At 45.7% G+C, this 23,793-nt stretch overlaps 1 protein-coding gene across 1 annotated transcript; it reads right to left on the minus strand.

Annotated features, from left to right (window-relative positions):
• Positions 1 to 4,442: 4,442 nt before the first annotated feature.
• Positions 4,443 to 22,288, minus strand: GTSF1 (gametocyte specific factor 1). The gene is made up of 9 exons (XM_008256579.4): positions 22,154 to 22,288; positions 20,301 to 20,347; positions 16,752 to 16,852; positions 14,835 to 14,961; positions 14,322 to 14,405; positions 13,790 to 13,853; positions 11,573 to 11,667; positions 10,614 to 10,650; positions 4,443 to 7,272 (listed from the first exon to the last, which is right to left on the minus strand). Exons 2-8 carry the CDS (start codon positions 20,314 to 20,316, stop codon positions 10,634 to 10,636), a joined length of 504 nt encoding a protein of 167 aa, XP_008254801.1. The 5' UTR covers positions 20,317 to 20,347; positions 22,154 to 22,288; the 3' UTR covers positions 4,443 to 7,272; positions 10,614 to 10,633.
• Positions 22,289 to 23,793: the final 1,505 nt, after the last annotated feature.

The following is a 23,793-nucleotide window of genomic DNA, read 5'->3' on the forward strand; positions in this document are numbered from 1 at the left end:
AATCTCCCGCACTAGTGTGTTGCTGGATCTCTGAGGCCAGAAGGAACTCAGGCAGGGTGCTGGGGCCCACGGGGCAATGCGGACAGTGGCCGAGGTGGCGTGCTTCTTGCAGACCCCCCAGCAGTCTTTGGGGCCCGTTTCTGCTGGCCCAGGGCAGAGGTTTTTCCCTTCAGCCTTCCTACCAATGCTGTGATCTATTTAATGCCCCGTAACAACTCCCCTGCTGCTGAGACCAGTCTGAACGGACACTCTTCTCTGCAAGCAAGCCCTGACCAGCGTGGCAGAACAGAATGGATTTTCTGTTTTAGAAGAATCACCATAACTAGCATTTCTGTAGCTGAGAGAGTTATGGTACAGGGAAGAGGGAACACTGGCCGGGGAGGGGTGCGCAGCCTGCCCTCAGCGGGGTCCCCTGATGAGTCCTGCCTCCTGGTGTTCCTGCTCCTGTGAAGTCCCCAAAGCACACTGTAGAAGCATTTACTGGTTAGGGCATAAAATAACGGAGAGCTTCTACCTTGCTCTGAAGTCGCCCCTCTGGGGAAAGTCACTCAAACAGGCTGTGTGTGGAGCGTCCCACCTGGGGAGGAACCCAGGTCAACTGCTGGCACTGATTTGCCGGGCATGTAAGGGAGCCATCTCTGAGCAGAGCCTCCAGCCCCACTCTCCGGAGAACTGCAGCCCTGACCGATTTTTAAAAATTTATTTGAAAGGCAGGGTGGGAGGGAGATTTTCCATCTAATTGGTTCACTCTCCCACTTCCCCCAACAGCCAGTGTTGAACGAGGCTAAAGCCAAAAATTCTATCCAGGTATGTGGGCAGCAGGCCATGTATTGGGTATTGCCTTCTGCCTTTCCGGGTGCATCTGCTGGACTGGAAGCAGAAGCAGAGTTCAACCCCAGGCGCTCTGACGTGGGAAGCCCACGCGGCAGCTCAGCCCACTCACCACACCCGCCCCTGGCTGAATCTTGACTGCAATCACATCAGACCCCACATCAGGATCACTCGGCCAAACCACTTCCAAATTCCTTACCTACAGAAACTGTGAGAGTAACATGCTTATTACTGTTTTAATCCACTATATTTTGGGGGAAATTTGTCATGTGGCAATAAACAATAAATGGGATACAGTGAGCATTGAGAGGATGTATACCTCTAAGATACAGGAAAAGAGATACTGTAAAGTTACAGAGTAAGTTAAACTTGACGACCAGTATTTTCTCAATGAAGTTAGGCCAAGTCAGCTGCTGCAAGTGGGGGTGGGAAGCAGGGATTACAAAGGTGTTGCAACAGTAACCAGGTAAATCTAAAAAACCTCAACAGCAATGGGTCCCCACATTGCCCATAGTGGAGTTAGCAGGTGTATTGGTGTGACTTTCTTTTTCAGAGAGAGAGAGAGAGGGAGGGAAAGGGAGAGAGACGTCTTCTATCGGCTGGTTCACTGCCCTACATAACCGAAACGGCCAGGGCTGGGCCAGGCCATAGCCAGGAGCTTCTTCCAGGTCTCCCATGTGGGTGCAGGGGACCAAGCACTTGGGCCATCTCCCACTGCCTTCCCAGGCCATAGCAGAGAGCTATGGATCGGAAGTGGAGCAGCCAGGACTCGAACCAGTGCCCATATGGGATGCTGGCACTGCAGCGGCAGCTTTACCTGCTTACCTACTACAGCACAGTGCCGGCCTGTGATGTGATTCTCTGTACCTGTGCTTGCTAACCTAGAATGAATGTTAAAAGGCGATAGGTCTCGGCTGGCGCCGCGGCTCACTAGGCTAATACTCTGCCTTGCAGCGTCGGCACACTGGGTTCTAGTCCCGGTCAGGGCACCGGATTCTGTCCCAGTTGCCCCTCTTCCAGGCCAGCTCTCTGCTGTGGCCAGGGAGTACAGTGGAGGATGGCCCAAGTGCTTGGGCCCTGAACCCCATGGGAGACCAGGAGGAGCACCTGGCTCCTGCCATTGGATCAGTGCAGTGCGCCGGCCGCAGCACGCCGGCCATTGGAGGGTGAACCAATGGCAAAGGAAGACCTTTCTCTCTCTCTCTCTAACTGTCCACTCTGTCAAAAAATAAAAAAAAAAATAAAGAGATAGGTCTTATTTGACTGGGAATTGGTGAACTGGAGACAGAAGGAAAAGGAGGTCAAGGTGTTGTGGGGGAGTGGCATGTTTTTATTCCAGGCTCTTGTCAGGCATGGAGACCCATTCTTAGTGCTGACACAAATCGATTTTATTCAAAGGTAAGAAAGCAAACACACACACATGAGCCTGGGTTGCCTCTAACAGGTACACCTGTCTCGAGTGGGCGGTGGGCCCAAAAGGAGCAGCTGAGAGTGCACCCAGCAACTTCTACATTTGTGGTCTCTGGTGGGAGAGACTCTGCCATTGTTGGCCTCTTTTATGAAGCAGAAGGTGTTGCCTCTACAGGCATGAAGCCACTGGGGCTTCATGGTACCTCCATAAATTCCACACGTTTCCATGGTGTCTTCTCTGCCCAGGTCCCAGATGAAGCAGATGAATGCCGGGAAAGGGGGCATTTGGATTGACAAGCAGAGCAGAATTACACATGGGGCTGGCTGGCGGTGCTTCCAGCTCAGCAGATTCTAAACTAGCTGTCTGCCTATCCCATGGAAAAGGGGACTGAGGGTGCTGGTTTAGACCACTGTGGAGTCCAAGCCGGCAGACAGGGACATGAGTTCAAGAGGAAACTTGGGCCTGGGAAAACAGAGTTTGGGTAGACAATCAGCATTGTGGGCAGCTGGGTGGTAGAGAAGCCAAAGCTATAAACCAGAAATCAGAAACAGGTTAAGGCTACAGCTTTGCTGTGAATCCTCAGCCAAGATTAGATTTTCTGGCCTTTTCACCCTTTTGGGTTAAAATATGTAAGACGTTAGGTAGAAATAATGACTTACCTACAGTAAGTACTCTGCAACTATTGTAATGATTTTTTTTTTATTTTTATTTATTTATTTTTTTTTTATTTTTTGATAGGCAGAGTGGACAGTGAGAGAGAGAGACAGAGAGAGAAAGGTCTTCCCTTGCCGTTGGTTCACCCTCCAATGGCCGCCGCTGCAGCCGGCGCACCGCGCTGATCCGATGGCAGGAGCCAGGAGCCAGGTGCTTTTTCTGATCTCCCATGGGGTGCAGGGCCCAAGCACCTGGGCCATCCTCCACTGCACTCCCTGGCCATAGCAGAGAGCTGGCCTGGAAGAGGGGCAACCGGGACAGAATCCGGCGCCCCGACCGGGACTAGAACCCGGTGTGCCGGCGCCGCAAGGTGGAGGATTAGCCTATTGAGCCACGGCGCTGGCTCTGTAATGATTTTTTTAAAAAAATTATTTACTCGAAAGTCAAAGTTACACAGAGAGAGAAGGAGAAGGAGAGGGAGGGAGAGAGAGAGGGAGAGAGGGAGAGGGGAGAGGGGAGGGCACAGCACCAGCCCCTGTAATGATTTTTAGAAAAGATTTATTTAAAAGGCAGTTATCGGGGTTGGAAGGGAGAGAGAGAGAGAGAGGGAGGGAGAAAGAGAAAGTATGAATCGGTTGGTCTTTTATCCACCGGTCAACCCCCTAATGGCTGCAACAGTGGGGCTGGGTCAGGCTGGAACTCCTGGTCTCTCAAGTGGGTGGCAGAGGTCCAAGCACTTGGGCCATCTTCCACTGCTTTCCCAGGGGCATCAGCAGGAAGTTGGACTGGAAGTGGAGCAGCTGGGACCGGAACCAGCACCCATATGGGATGTGGACACTGTAGGCTGCGGCATAACCTGCTACGCCACAGCGCCAGTCCCGACAATTATTCTTAAGCACTTAATGAATATACACATATAGCAATATGTGTATACATAATATACATATACATAATACAAGCAATAAATACCAAGAAACACACTATCCAACTTCCCAGGCTCCTACTAGTATCCTGTGTTTTCTACTGATGCTGACACCCCAGCCTCTTCTAGAGAGAGACACTATCTCCAACATCATGTTTTTCAGTCTTGTTCCTTTTAAAAAATGTTTCACGTTTCTACACGGCCTGCTTCTTCGAGTCCGATGAAGCCTTGGATTAGGTACTCTCTTAGCTTCCTTCTAGCTCTACAGGAGATGGGGGAGAGGAATACCAAAGTCACACACCTCAGATAACCATAGCAACATTCATTTTTCAAGAGTAAAGCTAATGCACCCTTCTGTGGAAATCTCCAATTCAACAAAAGGGTATCTAATCTTGAGATCAAGGCTTTCCATCACTTTCAATCTGTACCTCTGCTATAAAGGTCTACACAGTGAAAACCAACACAAGGAGCTAAGTAAGGCCAATTCCTGACCCTATCCATTGAAAACCTCCAATCCAAGCCTGAGGAAACAGAACTGAAACAAGTGATCTTGGAAAGCAGACTTTATTTCGGTGACAAAGAGTTTAAATAAACATTAACAGGCGCAGTCAGACTGATACACAGTTTTCAAACAACTTAGATTTATTTTGCATAGAACACAAAACTACACTTGTCTTCTCCAGGTTTCCTCAGTCTCTTAACAACATACTTGCATTACAACAGTGTTCTGGTAAGGTGATGACAAACAACTCTTGTTTGCCATGAAGAGTACGCGGAGCTGGGCATGCCGTGGGAAAGGCGGACGGCTGGCTGGGACTGCCGGTGTGCGGTGGTGTGCGGTGAAGGCCCGCTGTCCTCAGGGCACTCTGTGGGGCGGAGGCCGTGGGGGAGGATGTGACACGGAGCCTGGACAGCCTCAGGAAGACAGGGATCAAGCGGCAGCCACTGGCTGCAGGATTTTCCTCACAAACTCAGTAGATTTTCCCTGCTTTACATGTTGAGTTGGCGTATGGAAATGTGAACTTTCTTAAAGCTCTCTCCTTGAGGCCAGTGCAGCTTCGCTCACTCACGGTATATAGTACACAAATTACCCTGACTTTCCACAACCTGCCTTTTCAAGAACGAGAGAAGTAAGTATGCTGTCTCCTCGGTTTTGGCTTACTTTGGAGTTTGATATGAACTGTGAGAAGGACATACCGTCTGCATGCATTTCTTCTAGGAGGCTGACACAGCAGCTCCTGTTCTGCCTCAGCAAGGAGGAGCACTGTAGTGTGTTATTTGAAACTAAATCCAAACTCCTTCTCAGTTTAGCTCAGGTGCGCTCCCAAAGAGCTAAGCATCACTTATCATCTGCATTTGTTTATTCCTGGAGAGGACATTTGCACATCACAATGGCACTTCTTGAACCCCTACAGGGAAAAGCAATCTTCCAAAAAGCAAATCCTCTCCTGGGGTAGAGTGTGGAAGCCCTGGATAAGACCAAAATGCAGGATTCAAAGCCCAGCTCTGTAGGCTGAGCTTTTCAAGTATCTCTGCATTTAACCTCCAGTCCTAACACTTAGCTTTGACTGAAGCGACAGCAGAATGCCCAACTGTTTACCTCCCACCACTCACATTCCAAAGGAAGGGCATCCTCTGGAAACGAGGGTCCCCCAGATAAGCAGGCTTCCTCCCCAGTCTCTGGCAGAAGTGGGGAGATAAAGAGCCACTTCTGCATACTAGTGGGTGGGAATCCTCCCCACATTTTCGGCAAACTAAGTCCAGGTTAGTGAGTCCCAGGCCCAATAAAAATACTCAGCAGTCTCTGAAAGCTTGTGACCCAGACAAATTGGCGACTTGAATCATTAGTTTACTAAAGACAAAAACAGGATTGTCTACTGTGTGAGCCAATGCAACGCACACAGGCAGGCACTCTCACAGCAGTGCTGCTCACCCTACCAGGTCAGATGCTCTGCGATCAAGCAGTCCCGAGCAGAGCAATGCCTTTTTAAAGCAGCCAGACTCTTTCATGATAGATTGTTAACTTACCTTGCCACTTCAAGATATTTAAGAAACACAAAGTAACTGTTATCCACTTAATTCTTTTGTTGAGTTGTAGTCAAGCAGTGAATTGTTTGTAACCACTGTTTTTCTCTATTTGCTTTTCCTAAACTAGCAGGAGTTCCCTGTTACAAGTGTAATAGTGAGTTCTGTACTGTCATCAGCAAAACAAACAACTCCAGAGAGCTCTGCTTGTTCCGGTGCCACAGCTCAGCTGTGAGGTGTGGACTCACACACACACACACACACACACACACACACACACAGAGTGGCCAGGCTCGGGGCGTCTGGGGGCTTCCCCTCCTTGATATATCATCTTCCTCTCCGGGAGAAACGGCCTGTCACTCACTCCAAAGCACACAGCTGGGGAAAGAAACAGACTGGACTGGGGCTTCTCTTGAACTTGGGAGTAAATATAAACTGAGCTCTGCTTCATGAGGAGAATCCCATTTTGTATAAAACCCTTGGAAGGAGGCATTCCACAGGAGCCCACCCCTTAACTGTCATCTACAAACAATGCTGAAAAGAACATTTTAGAAATATTTGTCACTTCGCTTCATCCAAGTCCCTATCTATACCAGCTCCCAAGTTCCTCTCTACCCTAGACAGCTTAAAATCAACCCAAACCAAACCTGAAAAACAACTCAAAAAATCAAAAAACAGCGGTCTGGGGAGACTCCGGTCTCTAAGGGTCTGCAAGATGCCAGCAGCCAGCGCCTTGGGCGTTTCAAGTGTTACACACAGCCCAGGCCCATGGCAGGGCGCGTGTCTTAGCTCTGAAGCATCACTGGGTCGCACACACAGGCGGAAAGCCCACCTTGCCCACATGACACTGGCGTCTCCCTGCCGTTCTAGTCTTTACCCTTATGTAATCCACACCTAGCCTGACAACTGGTACCATTTCTAGCTGGAATTGTGGAGAGAGAACTAAAACCTATATTGGGCAGAAAATATTCAGGCAGTAAGACTTTTTAAGGATCTGAACAAGAATGGCGAGTTTTACCATATAATGCTTTGGACATACAGACGCACAGAAGAGTGCCTGTTCTCTACGTGCCTGAAAGGACTTGGTCCACGCGTGTCAGAGCACACATACACACGATTACTTTTCTCAACCCAGGTTCCCTGCCTACTTGGAGAGAACCAAGTCTCACTGATGAAGAACAGCATGTGATTTCTGATCTGGCAGTGGCACGTACTTAACCAAACTATAGGAAGCTGCTACACTGATGGATTTGGAAGTTCTTCTGAGAGTGAGTATTCTTGCAGCAATGAGTGAGGATTTAAAGGAGTAGAAATAAAAGGTACTTGTCAGTTTGAAAGTCACAGTTTATCATTCTATAATCAGATTAGGAGGAAAAAAATGAAGAACTCATGGATAGCAGGAACAAATGAGTCTTCTAGTGTCTGGCATCTGCAAGGAAATAAAAAATGAGTTCTGAGTTCCTTTGAGTGACAAAAGAGCTAACTATATCTGACAACAGGCTATGCAACTACTTCCCAATTCAACGTTTCAGGTCTGCCTGGAATCAGCTGCTGCTGATGGAAGAACCCGGGGACCTCCTGACCCCCAGTTCTTTAGTACTACTGAGCATACAACCTGTATTAAGAAGCAGTCTAAGCCGGCGCCGCGGCTCACTAGGCTAATCCTCCGCCTAGCGGCGCCGGCACACCAGGTTCTAGTCCCGGTTGGGGCACCGGATTCTGTCCCGGTTGCCCCTCTTCCAGGCCAGCTCTCTGCTGTGGCCAGGGAGTGCAGTGGAGGATGGCCCAGGTGCTTGGGCCCTGCACCCCATGGGAGACCAGGAAAAGCACCTGGCTCCTGGCTCCTGCCATCGGATCAGCGCGGTGCGCCGGCCTCAGCGGCCACTGGAGGGTGAACCAACGGCAAAGGAAGACCTTTCTCTCTGTCTCTCTCTCTCACTGTCCACTCTGCCTGTCAAAAAAAAAAAAAAAAAGAAAGAAAGAAAGAAGCAGTCTACACAGACACTGACTCTTTAGGCAAATGACTCCTTCTGGGAGGCCGGGCCCAGGCTGTGCCATAGCAGTTAAACTGCCACCTATAATACTGGCATCCCACATGAGTTCTGGTTAGAGTCCTGGACGCTCCATTTCTGATTCAGCTCCCTGCTAATGTGCCTGGAAAGCAGTGGAAGACGGCCTCAGTGCTTGGGCCCTTGTACCCACATGGGAGACCCAGATGAAGCTCCTGCCTTCTAGCTTTGGCTAGGGGTTGTAGCCTTTTAGGGAGTGAACCAACTAGTAGAAGCTCTTTCTCTCCCTCTAACTCTGCCTTTCAAATTAAAAAAACAAACTAAACTTCAATCCCCACTTAGGTTTCCTACAGGAGTAAGGCATGTCTTGTAACTTTTGTATCCTTCCAAAGAAGCCAGAAAATTCTGTAATAAGCATTCAAAAAAAAAAAATGGTGCTTCATTTCAGAGGGTTTGTGGCTTCTTAAGGACTTCTAACTTAGGATAATTTTCTTTTTTTTCTAATTCCTCAGGAGTTACACAGAAAAATAAATTTTCAGTGTGCAAGCTTTTTAATTTTTTAAAATATTTATTTATTTGAGAGTTAAAGTTAGAGAGAGAGACAGAGAGGGAGGGAGGGAGAGAGAGAGAGAGAGGGAGGGAGGGAGGAGGGGAGGGAGTTAGTTAGTTAGTTTGGGAGAATCTTCCATCCACTGGTTCACTCCCCCAAATGGCTGCAATGGCCTCAGCTGGTCTGATCCGAAGCCAGGAGCCAGAATCTTCTTCCCATGTGGGTGCAGGTGCCCAAGGATGTGGCCATCTTGCACTGCTTTCCTAAGTCACTAGCAGAGAGCTGGATCAGAACAGCTGGGACATGAACTAGTACCCGTATGGGATGCTGGGGCTGCAGGCGGAGGCTTCACTTACTACACCACAGCACTGGCCCCGTAGTGTGTACGTTTAGTAAACAGTTAAGTTCTGGGGCTGGCGCTGTGGTGTAGTGGGTGAAGTCACCACCTACAGTGCTGGCATCCCATATGGGTGCTGGTTTGGGTCGCAGCTGCTCTACTTCCGACCCAGTTCTCTGCTGTGCCCTGGGAAAGCAGTATGGGATGGCTCAAGTCCTTGGGCCCTTGCACCATGTGGGAGACATGGAGGAAGCTCCTGGCTTCAGAGTGGCACAGCTCTGACTATCTGGGGAGTGAGCCAATGGATGGAAGACCTCTCCCTCTCTCTCTCTCTTTCTGCCTTTGCCTCTCTGTAGCTCTGCCTTTCAAATCAATCAATCTTCAAAAGAACTGTTCTACAGTTAAAAAAAAAAAAAGTTGAATTCCAAGGGAGAAATGTGTTTCGTCTTAAGTTATATACAAGTTCCTCCTGGGTTTTCATCTCCGAGTAGCCAGTGTTACTGATGTCATCGTCAGTCACTTGTGCAGTGCGGCCGCGGGGAGCTCAGAGCTCACAGTGTACCCGGTATGTTCAATGTGGGCTTTCCTGATGTTCCAGTGCTGCTGTGCCTTTTCCCCTTCTGGGGCCAAATCACAGTTTCTGGCTTCCAGAATTTTTTTTCTTAAGATTTATTTATTTATTTGAAAGTCAGAGCTACAGAGAAGGAAAAGCAGAGGCAGGCAGAGAGGGAGGAGAGAGAGGGGAGAGGGGAGGGGGGAGGGGGGAAAGGAGAGGGAGATAGCAATCTTCTGTCAGCTGGTTCACTCCCCAAATGGCTGCAATGGTAAGGGCTGGGCCAGGCCGAAGCCAGGACCCAGGAGCTTCTTCCTGGTCTCCCACGTAGTGCAGGAGCCCAAGCACGTGGGCCATCCTCTGCTGCTTTCCAAGAAGCACTAGCAGAGAGCTAGATAGAGTTAGAGCAGCCGGGACTTGAACCAGCGCCCATGTGGGATGCCAATGTCGCTGGTGGTGGCTTTACCTGCTGTGCCATAATGCTGGCCCACTTTATCATCTTCCCTCTGCTTCTTAATAGCAGATACATTACTTTTGGTGTAAAATGAACCCTCATGCAGACTGAGCAGCTTCACTGTCCAGGGAGAGTGCTGGACTGGAAAGCAACGGGCCAATTATTTGTTCACTCAGTGACTATCCACTAAGGGCCTACATCTGCAAGACAGCTGGGATATATTTCCACTCCCTGCCTTTATAATATTCCCTTTGCCAAGAAAAGTGTGGCTGGGCAACCTCAGCCAAGATGCATATTTAAAGCACCAAATGTGGCTCTGTCGTGGGTACCTGGGATAACCTCAAAGAAAGGCTTCATCTGTGAAAAGCAGAAGATTCTGGTCTCTTCATAGGGATTTCGTGAATTACTGCTAACTCAAATACCCAGAAAAGCTCAACAGTGCAACACCCTTGGAGACTGCAAACTTTGCAGTGCTCATTACAAAGACTATGAATTTTTTGATGAGTGTTAAACTATACTGCACAGGGAAAGAATTGCTGAGCACTGAAGCGCAGCTGCTTGATTAATCTCAGGCCATTACAGGAGGCACAATAGATCTAAAAGGCAACTCTGAGAAAACAAAACAAAACGGAAAAAGGCAATGTGTACTCATGTTGGGAAAACACGTGGCATGTTAACAGAATTCTAACTTAACGAGTAGATGCCTATTCATTAGCGTGTAAAGCCATAACAGAAGCTATATACTTAAAAAACACATGCACACACAAAGCTTTAATTTGGTACCATAATCTGAAAGAAAATTACTTTATGTCCAGTTAAATCTTGCTACCATCTGAATAGATAGTGAAATAAAACTGAAACACTTACTTGATGAGACAGATATTCAGTTACTGTGCATTTCCACCTATGAGTAGAAATATTTCAAAATAAATACACCATGTCAAATGAAATTCATTACATCCCTATTCTTACTGAACATAAAGGACTTACTCCTATGGTATCCTGAATTATAATATAAAAGTAGAAACAAATAAAATTAGTGCTTGGATTCCATTCAAGACCATAGGCCAGAGTTCCAGTCCTTCATCTGTTAGGCTTTTTGGTATATGATTTGGTGATCTTGTTTTTTGGCAATTTCAAGTATCCAAAAGGAAATATTTTAAAGGGAATCATCTAGGCACCCCAAGATTAGCTCTATTAGCAGCAAAGTCTGAAATCAAGGGGAATTGAGTTTGGGAGCAACATTGGAAAAGGTAGTTTGCATGATGTGAAAATGACAATGTCTGGGTGTTTTACCAGTGGAATTCACCAGGGCAGCCTCAGGTGGCCCTGGTGTCTGCTTCCCCAGCACGGCCTCTGATGTCCAGAGGACATTTGGATACCATGCTTCACACTGGTTCTGACGACACAGTGCTTTCTTTTCATCTCTATCCATACCCTTTTAGAAAGCTCTGGCAATATAATTTCTAGCTCCAAATCCCTACTGCCACTGTGCCTTGAAAATCAGGAATGACTTTTTCTAGCTAAGACAATGGTCTCCTTATTGATCCTCAGATTCATTCACGGTATCTGTTGTCAGTGGTCACCTATCTTGAAAATAACCTTTTGTATTCTCAGATCTTGCACTTCCATGTTGATGATTTCCTATTGAAACTAGGGCCAGAAGTGGCGTGAAGTCAGTGAGGTGCTCAGGACAAAAATCTGAAGAGGCGCTCACTTTCAGCATCATGCAAGCACACGGCACTCAGACTGAAGATGTCTGAATGTGCAGACCACCTGTATCTGGCACAGCGGAGAGGAAGGTGCCTTGCCCCTACTTCACTTACTGTTCTTCCATGGCAGCACATAGGGCAGAGATTTGGGCACTCGCATGCCTGAAGCCAAGTTACTCTTGTGTTCCATAACTATGTTGCTTGCAGGGCTGCAAAGAGATGAATGTGACTCTGATGGCAAATCTGTATTCTTCAGGCATATACGCAAGACAATCAATTTTTTTTTTCCAATTTTGGGGAAAATAACAACCTACATTAATCTGAAATGTAAACACATTTCCATCAAAACACTCTTGCAATCAGAATGATTACCACATCTCTGGAAAACTCCCTGATCTGTGCTGCCATTAAGATGGGTCTAACCATTTTCTTTTTCCAGAAATTGAGATAAACAGCAATGCCATCTACTGTTCAGCTCTATGACAGGCTCATCAACTCACTCGACAAACATAAGAGATAACAAAAATTCTAAGACAACCAAACCAAGGAAGAAAATCTCATAAAACTGAGGCAAAATTAAAGTTGTAACCAATTGAATTCATCTTTAAGTTTTTCTATCTTAGTGTATATAAAATAGTATACATTTAAAGTTATTAACTGATCTCAGTAACTGAGAAATAAAAAATCAGTAAAGATTTTACTTGGTGAACATCCAGAAATATTCTTATTTGGGTTTGAAACTTCATTTTCTAAGGTCTGAATATTGGTGGCAATGAGAAATTTTACAGTTTTAAATTAGATACAAAATCAGTGGGAAGAAAAGAATCTTTTTCTACCCACTAAGTACTCTGGGGGCCGGTGTTGTGGTGTAGTGGGTAAAGCTACCACTTGTGACACGCATCCCATATGGGTGCCAGTTCGAGTCCCGGCTGCTCCACTTCTGATCCAACTCCCTGCTAATGTGCCTGACAAAGCAGTGGAGGATGGCCCAAATGCTTGGGCCCCTGTACCCACATGGGAGGCCCAGAAGCAGCTCCTGGGTCCTGGCTTTGGCCTGGTTCACCCATGACCACCTGTGGCCATCTGGGGATTGATCCAACTGATGGAAGACTTCCCTGTCTCTCCCTCTAACTCTGCCTTTCAAATAAATAAAACTTAAAACAAACAAACAAACAAGCAAAAAAACACGAAAAAATGGCCGGCGCCGCGGCTCACTAGGCTAATCCTCTGCCTGCAGCGCCGGCACACCGGGTTCTAGTCCCGGTTGGGGCGCCAGATTCTGTCCTGGTTGCTCCTCTTCCAGGCCAGCTCTCTGCTGTGGCCCGGGAGTGCAGTGGAGGATGGACCAAGTGCTTGGGCCCTGTACCCTATGGGAGACCAGGAGGAAGCACCTGGCTCCTGGCTTCGGATCAGCGCGGTGCGCCGGCCGCAGTGCACTGGCCGTGGCGGCCACTGGAGGGTGAACCAACGGCAAAGGAAGACCTTTCTCTCTCTCTCACTGTCCACTCTGCCTGTCCAAAAAAAAAAAAAAAAAAGAAAGAGAAAGAAAGAGAAAAAAAAGAGGGGGCCAGTACTGTGGCATAGTGGGTAAAGCTGCCACCTGCAGTGCCAGAACCCCATGTGGGCACGGGTTTGAGTCCTGGTTGTTCCACTTCTGATCCAGCCCTCTGCTATGGCCTGGGAAAGCAGTAGAAGATGGCCCAAGTCCTTGGGCCCCTACACCCACTTGGGAGTCCTGGAAGAAGCTCCTGGCTCCTGGTTTCAGATCGGCCTAGCTCCGGCCACTGTAGCCATTTGAGGAGTGAACCAGCGGATAGGAGATCTCTTTCCCTGCCTCTGCCTCTCTATAGCTCTGCCTTTCAAACCGATAAACAAATAAATATTAAAAACAAAACAAAAACTTCCATGTCCCTTTAAAAAAAAATACTTGGGATTTCCTGGTCTCAAATTAAGAACTTTCAGTGCTACTTTTTCTTAGTTGCTAGTTTCTTACTATAAAAGTAACCCAAGTGGCATACCTGGATAAAATTTTTCAAAGTATTAATATAAACTTAGCAAAACCTCCAATTAAAACATAAGAATGTCTAGCAGCACTGTCTCATGTTAAAATTTTAAGGTAGTATTTCTGTATCCTCACTGATCAGCACAAAACATGTGACTTTTTTTTTTATTAATTAAGGAATAAATAGGGAAAAAATACTACCAAAATAATCTGTAAGGGTTAAGGAACATCATCAAGGGATGAGGTCAGTTAATTCATGCTTTGGCAGCTTCTTCTGGTCCCAGAGCACTGTGATTTGGGGAGGCAGGGCTTGGAATGAGATTAATTACCTGTTGTTGCCACAGAAGTTGGCTGTGCCCCAGACAAATGGGGTGCTGGTCTGGTCCCACAAATCTGCCAAAGGAAACAAAATATAGTTGGTGATAGTTCTAGAAAATAAGGTAAGACATGAGTTCATGATAGTTGAATTTGTAAGATGGGAAATGACACATGTAAGTTTGAAGATGTAAAAACTGATCAAATATCTGCCTAAGTGACACAGTAGCAGGAATTTAATTGAAGGATATAAATACAAATGACATAAATAATAATAAATGTGCCCAGGAACAATGAAACACAGATGGTACAACACAATTTATAGAACAAAACAGATGTAAGGAAGTGCCTTTTCTCACCAAGGAGGATAGGCTGTTCTACCAGTCTACACAGCAATACAAATGTGTTCACTTTGGGGCCCCAATAAAAATAAAGACATTTCTAAACAACATGGAATGTTCATAAAAAAGGAAAACAGTCCTTCTGTCTTAAGGAAATGACTTGGGGCGCAGACATGGTAAATAGGAAGATGTGGAGGCACTTCACCTTTGTCCCAGTCTTCATCGCAAGGAGGGCACTGCCATGTGCTCTCAGCCAGGGTCTCTTGTCCAAGGTTCCTGGTTTGGTTGACTGTAAGACAACAGAGTTTGACACAAAAAGGGGATATTGCCAAGTTACTGTGTTTAAACAGATTAGTAGCTTAAAATGTTGCAGGGTGGCCTAATGGGTCTTTGTTTCTAAAAAAACAGGTAACATGAAAGTTAAACAGAAGAATATCACAGAAGACAGGAAACAGAAAGATGTTTACCATATTTATGGTAATAAAAGGATTTTACTTTCAGATGATTTATTAGCAAAGGGAAACAGGACATTCAGTTGAGAAAGCATTCTGACACACATACTGACAACTCATTGCTGCTCTGAGATAAAAATTTCAAGGGCAGAAAAGCACTGTTCTTTTGAAATGATGAATGCCAAAAATGAAGATGATAACATAGCATAATACAAATCTGAGGGGCCAACCTCTGGTATTGAAATACTTTAGCTAGTCAGTCTTACCAACATCCTGCTCAATACAGCTCTTATCATCACAGCTGGAGATATGATGACTGATTTCAGCCCGTGGAACCTGGTGGCGAGCATTGAAGGGACAAGTAGCCAATTTGTTTGCAACATCAGGATGATTCTGTGGAGCCAAAATGAAGGGAATTGTCGGTTCTTCAGATCTCTTAAAGCTCAATGGGAATGACTCAGTCTTATTCTATAAATTGCTCCCCTAAAACGGTTCAATAAATTTATGGCTTATCTATGGTAGGCAAGCTCATAGTAGGAAATTAAAAGTGAATTACTTGTCATTCATACAGACCATACAGACACTACTTCAAAATCATCCGAATGTAAGCCTCTTTGTTATAATAGAGACTGACAACAGATACTGGAGGTTAAGTGGCTTATATAGAGGTATGCGTGAATTTATAATTGGGTATTTAAACTACACCTTTTCCATTGATTTCTCAGGGTCACAAGACTTAGGCGGCATAGCTTGTAATGGTAGAGCTCTGAAGGACCCTGAAAGCTGATATTCAGGATGAATGGTAATGCTGAAACACTCAGACTGCATTGCAGTAGTGCTCCTGCAATTGCAATACCACAGTGATGGAAAACGGCTGTTGTAAAGGAGCTGCGGGAGGCAGGTGAACTAGTGATCTGATGAACACAGGGACACTTACTTACAGCAATGGGGCTGGAAAGGAGGCTGCACTCTGAACTTTGTTCCAGCTATTTCACTAAGAAAAAGCCCAAATGACAGAAACTACTTTGCTGATCAAGTTCTTATTTTAAAACAAAATAAAGGGTTTAATGCTGCCCAAATTCTACTGCAAATATACCAGGAATTATGAAATTTATTTATTAGGAAAAGAAAAAGGTGCAACAAATGAAACTAAAAAAAAATATGAAGGGATGAGAAAGCTGGAAAGCCACAGGGCTGGGAAACTTGTGAGGGCAGAAATCCCCATCATTTTCATGAGGGACAGCCTATATTCAGTGCAAAGATTTTGTGGTCAAAGTTCAATATTAGAAGGGGGTTATGAAAGTGTTGTTTTATCACTGGCTCCCTTTCCCAACCATTATCCTTGGGAAGTGTCTGAAAGCCTAGCGGAGGAAGTGGTAGTGGTATTTGCTTATCTATATTGTCCAGAGATCCTTCAGAGATCCCTGCTCCAGAGATTAGAGAGAGCTGGAGAAATAATCAACAAAGGCACATTACAGTTCCAGGACTGTAGCAGACACACTTTTCAAAGGCTGTTGAATCTAATTGTATACAGTTTGGATTAAGCACCAAAACTGTTTTCCAACTGTAAATCCTGGCAGAATTTTGGCCTCTGTACCTGACACCTGCATCCTAACAACCTGTCAAAGTGCCTCAACCAACGCAACAGAGCAGTTGCTTATAAAACAGTGACCAGGGAGAAAAAACTATTTTTTTTTAAGATGTTTATTACTGAAACTTCAAGAAACTGTTATTTTTAGGAATACTCTTCTTGGGCTAATCTCTGGCTGCTCAATTTCTCTAAAATTTCTAAACAAAAAGCAGAAAGAGGTGTATTATAGCACTTAACGCTTACTGGGACAATGAACACATTAAATTTATAAGGTAAGAAGGATCTCTCATTGCCAACAAGAATTTGTGTTTCCTCTGCTTTATAAAGTGTGAGAAGATGCCAGAGATGTTTGTTCAAATGGGTGTCACTAGTCATGAGAAAGAAAACCAAAACAATAAAAAATTTATGTAACTCAAGGAATAAACAAACTGCTTTCTATAAATGTTGGTATTTAACACAGAAGTAGATTCCCAAAACAGTTCTGACATCCAATTAAAACATTTATGCTGAAATTATTTGATGTTTATAAAATCTGGCTTTTAAACAGAAGTCAGGAGGGCATCAGAGGGCAAATTAGGAACCCAGCACTCACCTTTCTGCACTTGATGAGGTGGTAAGGAAATCTGCAGGCCCTGATGTGGTGGTTTTTATCATAGGGGCATTGTAATAGCTTCTCAGGGTCCAGGGAGTCAACTGAGAGAGAGGAAAAGACAGCAGGTATAAAGTATAGCAGGCCCTTGTATAACTGAACCATTACAGGCACACTGAATTTTTTTCCCAAGAGTATGTAATGATAAAACAAGACAGCCTTTAAGGGGGATGAAACATTTACAATGAAAATGGAACACTGAGAAGACGGAGCTGTAGTGTCACTTGAGTCTCAAGTCAAGCAGAACCGGTAGCAATTGTGGGTGGGGAAGGTCTCCGTTCATAATTGTTTCATTAATTAGTATCTGAAAGGCAGAGACACAGAGATCTTCCACCTGCTGGTTCGCTCACTCAAATGCCCACGCAGCCATGTCTGGAACAGGTTGAAGCCAGGAGACTGAAACTCAGTGTGGGTCTCCCACAGGGGAGGCAGGGACCCAACTACTTGAGCCATCACCTGCTGCCTCCCAGCGTGTGCATCAGCAGGAAGCTGGAATTGGAAGTGGAGCTACGACTCCAACCCATGCACTCTAATATGGGATGTGGGCATCCCAAACAGTGTCTTAACCAGTGCATCAAACTGCCACCCTTTCAGTTCATAAATATTCATTGCTGATTACCTTTACTGTAAAACAAAAAGTTAAATAAAATGACATTTTCTTTTCCTTTTCTGAGAGGGCTAATTCAGGGTCATTCCTATTCTCTAGCCAGCCCAACTCAAGGTAGAACGGCTTGCTGGTGTGCCAACACCTCCTGCCCATTGGTCCTACAGTAAGAGGAGGGAGGTTATCCCCAGTACCAGCATCCTATTACTAGAATTCCGTGAGATGGAAAAAGTCCGTAAGCACTGTTCTATGCCAGGTACATGCTCCATGCAAGTTTGAGAATTATGAGCAGACAAAAGGCATCGTTTTGCTCTGTGTACTTGAACCTACTGTGGTAAATATTTCCTGATTTTGGTTACTCTAGTTACCTCTCAAGTGAAACCAATACTGTCATCAAATAAGTGGTTTCATTTATTATATTTTGGAACATGCATGAAGGAAAGAGAGAATGCTTTAAGCTAGTGACTGCCAAATTGGCTACTTAAAAAAATAGAAAAACAAATTAAATGGTTAAGCACATTTGAATATGTGCATCATCTTTTAACTCCATTTTCTCCACAAACTTTGAAACCCCTTTGCATTATAAAGACAAGGGGCAACCTAATAGTAAAATGCTCTTGCCATACCTGAAGGCAATGATAAAAATAAGAAAAACAATTCCCATTTGATAAGAAGCATATAAACCGGGAGATTGTTATGAAAATCAAAAGCCAGTGGGGAATTGAAACAGACAGTTTCACTGCAAGAGTGGTAAACATGGAATAAATTGCTAACCATGATCGTGATGCAAATGAGCCAGGAAGGTGACTTGAAGGACATAATGAGTAGGAAGGAAACATGCGAGAGGACAAACAGGCTTATTATGCCAAGCAGGCTCTTCTTGACCAGTAATCTTTCCTTATTTTTGAAGCTCCAGGACACCCAGGCAGAGTTTACAGATGAAATTCTTATTAGTTTCCCTTCATTTAATACATTCCATCACTAGCAAAATGCTAGGCCATGTTGGCAGCTGACAGACTGGACGTATCTTGTGATTCATACGCATTATACTGTCCATATAGTGGCATATGTCAGACTAGATAATGAGTTTCCTACCTCAGTGCTTTGCTTCTCGGTCACTGGCAATTTAGGTCACTCTAATCTGGCTTTCCACTTTAAAAAAAGTCTTTTATTTTAAAAAATATTTCAAATTGTGGTAAAATAAAGTTTACCATTTTAATAATTTTTAAGCTTGGCAGTGTTAAGTACACACACTGTCGGGCACCTATCTCTGAAAACTTCACCCTGCAGAACTGACACACTACAGCCATTAAAACATCAGCTCTCCACTCCTCAATTCCCTCAGCTCCTGGTAATTTTTCTTTTTTAATGAGTTTGACTACTCCAGATTTATCATATATGTGAAATCAGAGCGTTTGTCATTTTGTGACTAGCTTAGTTCACTCAGCATAATATCCTCAAGGATCATCCATGTTGTAGTATGCAACAGGATTTCCTGCAAATGTTTTGAAATTTGTTTTTTCTTTTACTTAAGGAAGGTCAGAGTTCTTTCAGTGTCAGTACACCTAAAGAATATTTTCCTGCTGCAGGCGGCTGTACTAGACTCATTCTTAGTTCCCTTATGGATGGACATTTAGGTTGCTTCCGGTTTTTTAGTAGTCTATACAATTTTGTGCACTTGATGAGTATTACTCTTGGGTGCTGAATTGAAGTGCACGGACATTTAAAGTTATAATAAATACTTCCAAACTACTCTGCAAACATTTTGTTTGGCTTCTGGGAACATAATTTACTTTGGAAGGCAAAGTAGGTCCTACAGACAAGCCTCCTCCAAAAGCAGACTCAGCTGTAGCTTGCATTTGGATAGAATCCACAGCCAGAAATGGAGGAGACACTGCAATGGAATGGGAAACTAGACCTCCCAGAAGTACCACCACGAGCAAGGAGCTAACAGCGCGGATCCAGCTGGACATCTTCAGGAATCTGAGAGAGGCTGGAGCTCCAGGTCAATTTGGGAAAGCAGTCAGGTGTATTCTACGGTTACACATCTCAAACTTTAACATAATCTTTACATCACTTAGGGACTAAGTGGTAAATGCGTATTCTCAGAGTGGGTATGGGATGGGGCCTGAAATTGTGAATTTCTAACATGCCCCCAAGGTGAAATTTTTTTTTTGTAACAAAAAAATGGCTGAAAAACATCACTAAGAACTCTGGGCCAGGGTGGGCATTTGGGTGCAGTGGTTAAGATGCTGCTTGGAAGGTCCACATCCCACAGTGAAGTGCCTGGGATCCAGTCCTGCTCATGTGCATCCCGGGAAGCAGCAGGTGCTGGTTCAAGTACTTGCCATCCTGCCACCCCTTCGGGAAGCCTACGTGGAGTTTCCACTTCCTGGCTTCGCTCTGGCCCGGCCTGGCTATTGCTGGCATTTGGAGGAGTGAGCTAGCAAATGGAAGGTTTGCCTTTGCTGTTCTCCTCCAACCTTCCACCGCCCCTCCCAGATCCCTTCCTAGTATGTCCCATCTTAAAGACCCGGGGAACACCAACGTTATCATGTATACCCTCTTACTCCTTAAAATACAAAGAGAACAGAAGCTACTATCTCTCTGTCCTACATCCAGCGAGAAGCTAGAACCTTGATGAGTTAAAATGCCTTATTCAATAAAGACACAGTTTAACACAGATGTCCTAACTACTGGCTTTCCAAGCCCTAGGACCTCTCAAACCTCTTTAATTACCTACACTTCAAATGAATTATTTCAAACATAGGTACTTCTCTACATCAATACCACACAGACCCCTTTCCTCCTTAGCAGTTCAGAGGGAAATCTGAATTTTTCACAACAAAGTTTTAACTTATTTTCTAAAAGCAACAAGAAGTACGTACTATAAGTTTCTTCCATGGTGGAAATGAAGGAGCTTTGTATCCAAGTGCTGAGGGAAGAAAAGTGTGAGTCACAGGGTCAGAAATGAATGCATTGAAAGGCACCCCTAAGAAGTGCAGTCGCTTCTAGAAATGAAGTTACCCAAGTTCAATAGGAGAAACCCAAAGTACCTGCCCTCCCTTTGAAGTTCTCTCCTCTTTAAGGGTTATTTTCCCCCCACTTCTTAGAAGCATTTTGACATTACTGCCTACTTCACACTCCTGCAATATATTGTAGGGTCCACTATTGGTTGAGATCACATGTGACTACTAATCCAAACCGTACTCAGGTACGGTCTATTTTACGTGCCGCTACAACAGCCTGCCACTGTGGACTTGCATTAGGATTTAATCTATTTAATGTTAGAGGGGGCAAGTGAAGACCAAAGAATACTGTTAAACTTCTGGATAAACACCGGAATAGCTTACTCTTTTAAAGCTTTCCTCTTGAGAGTTTCTTAAAAATACAGGGTGGGCAGATTACCAGTCTTGCCCCTCTCTGGCACCCAGGGAGAGCTTGGTAACTGCACCAAGCAGTCTGCCTCTAACCCATCCAAAATGCCGGGAGACATTCTAGTTCACCACTTTGGCGACTTTTCTTAAACATGATCACTGCCTTTTTTCTAGTGATGCCTCACTTTTCTCCCCCTCGTCTTCTAGGCCACAATCACAAGATTTGTTGACTTAAGTCTCTCCAGTTCTTAGTCATTCCCTCTATGAGCTGAGGCACAACTTCTGTTAGGACTTAAGAGCTGTCCATATTACAGTGAACACAGTCATAAAAGAACAGAAAACAGCCATGGGGAAGATTAGACGAGAAACGCTGAGTTTGAGTCTTCTTCCGTTAGAGATCTCCACAACTGACTATGAGTAAAAAGAGCTTATTTTCATAGAAAACAAACGACCTGTATATAAAACCACCCCCCCTCAATTGCAAACTGTCAAAAATCGGTAAGATTTACAGCTCCTCTCTAGGCGAGCTCTCCTCTGCTGCCTCACACAATTCCACCACTCTTCCCCATTCTATGACAGCGGCAGCACTAGAACCCGTGATGGAATAGACAAGCCATCCGCTGGAACTCCAGTTCAGTAAGTTGCTGCACAGGTCATCTGTAAACGCCAACCGCCAGAGAAAACTGTCCTCAAAAACATTTTTTTCATGTTTAGATCAAGCAGCCCCGAGCTTTCTGGACGTGTTTTACTTACACACAGGTAGCTCATACTTTTCCATTAAAACTAAGAGAGGATTTGAAGGGCTGGTGAGCACCAACTTGGAGGACGCCAGCCTCTGCCTAACGAGCAAAACCCACTAATCACAGCAGGCTAAGGGCTCCGTGATTCACAACGGACACTCAGCCCCGCCCACTCGAGGATTCTCCACATCAAACCGTTCGTGGGAGTTTTTTTTTTTCCTCTTCCCTAGGACCAGACCGCCATGAAGAGGGCAAACCAGGAGAAGCCGTGAGGTTTAGGGGCCGGGTGGAGACCGCAGCATCGAGTTAAAATGCCTAACAGAGCGCGCGGTCTCTAACATTCTTTTATTTTTCTCTTCCCTTAAACACACTAAGACAGAATGGATGAAGAAACAGGGCGGTGGTGGTGGTGGGGGATGTTAATTTAAAAAGAACGAAGGAAAAGGTGCTAGGGAGGCCCTTGAGAGGACGACGGCGCGCAACACAAAGAGCCGGCACAGCCAAAAACCGAGGGCCACAGGTCCAAAACCGAAAATGAGAAGACAACAGGCCGCAAAGGGCCCCCGCTACACTAAACCCTAAGTGTTTGAAGGCACAGGGCCAAGCCCCGGCCTCCTTTCCTACCTTGGTCGCGACACGCTCTACCCACACCGGCCTTCGCCCACTTCGGCGCCCCAGCAACGCTCACTTCCGGTCGCTGACGCTACGGGGCGGGGCCCACTTCCTGTGACGTCATTCTTCTGGCGGGCGGGGTGGGGGTGTTTGTGACAGCAGTGACCACGGAGGGCTCTTCCTTGAGTCCCCACTGCTCCCTCGGGGGTCCCCAACCCTGCCTGCGGCCCATCCCTTTAGCTCTTCCTCCTTTGGCCCCCAGAACGAGGCTGTTCTCCGTGGCCGGGACTCATGCTTCGCCCCCCGGCCTTGCGGCGGCCATCTTAAGGAAAAGACCGAGCCTTAGAGGGGGCCCTTGGGGAGTCAGTGGGACTGGTTGGAGGTGGGGAGAAGCCTTGTTTGTGGAAGTTGTCTAGCTAACAAGGTAATTTAATTTGAGGGAGGAAAGGTACTTAACAGGAGGTGGGCAGAACAGCCAGGAAACAAACCAAGGACAGGAGGGTTTGCTTCTGTGTAGCAAGTGTTAAGAGAATCTCAGAATTCAAAAAGACAATGATAGTAACTGAGAATGCTTGGTAGCATTATAGGGAAACAGCGTTTGCGAGAGTTCGATGAAAAGAGTTGGAGAGGAAAAGACGGCCAGGGAGTTAACTTGATAGGGAAAAAAAGAAAAACGTCTTGTGAGCTGCTGGTCTGAAAACTGATTCCTTTCCCTATAAAGGTACAAGCAGCCGTTCTTTTCCCCAGAGTGGATGAAGGGTTAACTCGAAATACGGCGGATGTCAAAGAAGCGTTAGACTGCCGGCTCCTATAAGGGAGAAATCAGTGGGGCCTGAAATGACTCAGGAAGGCTCTCTGGAGAAAAGGGCGTGTGGCCTTTGAAGGCTAGACAGGAACAAGAGACGGTGTTGATGCTGCAGGTTAATCTGGTGATAGTATTTTTCTTAAGATGTAAAAGAGGCCGGAGCTGCGGCTCACTAGGCTAATCCTGCGGATTCTGTCCTGGTTGCCCCTCTTCCAGGCCAGCTCTCTGCTGTGGCCAGGGAGTGCAGTGGAGGATGGCCCAAGTGCTTGGGCCCTGCACCCCATGGGAGACCAGGATAAGTACCTGGCTCCTGCCATCGGATCAGCGTGGTGCGCCAGCCGCGGCGGCCATTGGAGGGTGAACCAACGGCAAAGGAAGACCTTTCTCTCTGTCTCTCTCACTGTAAAAGAGTCAGATTTGTGCTGTCCAAGGCTTGGGAAAAAGTCTGGGAAATTAATCTGAGTGCTATTATATTGGGATTTCTGGAAGACTTCAGTGGCTTAAGAGCCTAAAAATGATTTGAGAGAACCAATCCTGATGGCAAAAACTGAATGTAGATTTAGTGGAAAGGATTATGGGAGACATTTTATTTATCTGAATAATTTGTAAGTATTGTAATCCCCCCCTCGTTTAGAAGTTTTTGGGTTGAAGAGGGCGTGTTTTGTAGCCTTAGGCTCACATTAAGACCCTAAAATGAAACAGGTGTTGGGCCCACCTTTGTGTTGAAGCTGGTGAAACCACCACCTGCTGTGCCGGCATCCCATATGAGCACCTGTTCTAGTCCCGTTCCACTTTTGATCCAGCTCTGCTATGGCCTGGGAAAGCAGTGGGAGATGGCCCAAGTGCT

The sequence above is a fragment of the Oryctolagus cuniculus genome, chromosome 11 (genome assembly GCF_051225735.1).
Source record: "Oryctolagus cuniculus isolate XC-2025 breed Fujian yellow rabbit chromosome 11, ASM5122573v1, whole genome shotgun sequence".
Lineage (NCBI taxonomy): Eukaryota > Metazoa > Chordata > Mammalia > Lagomorpha > Leporidae > Oryctolagus > Oryctolagus cuniculus.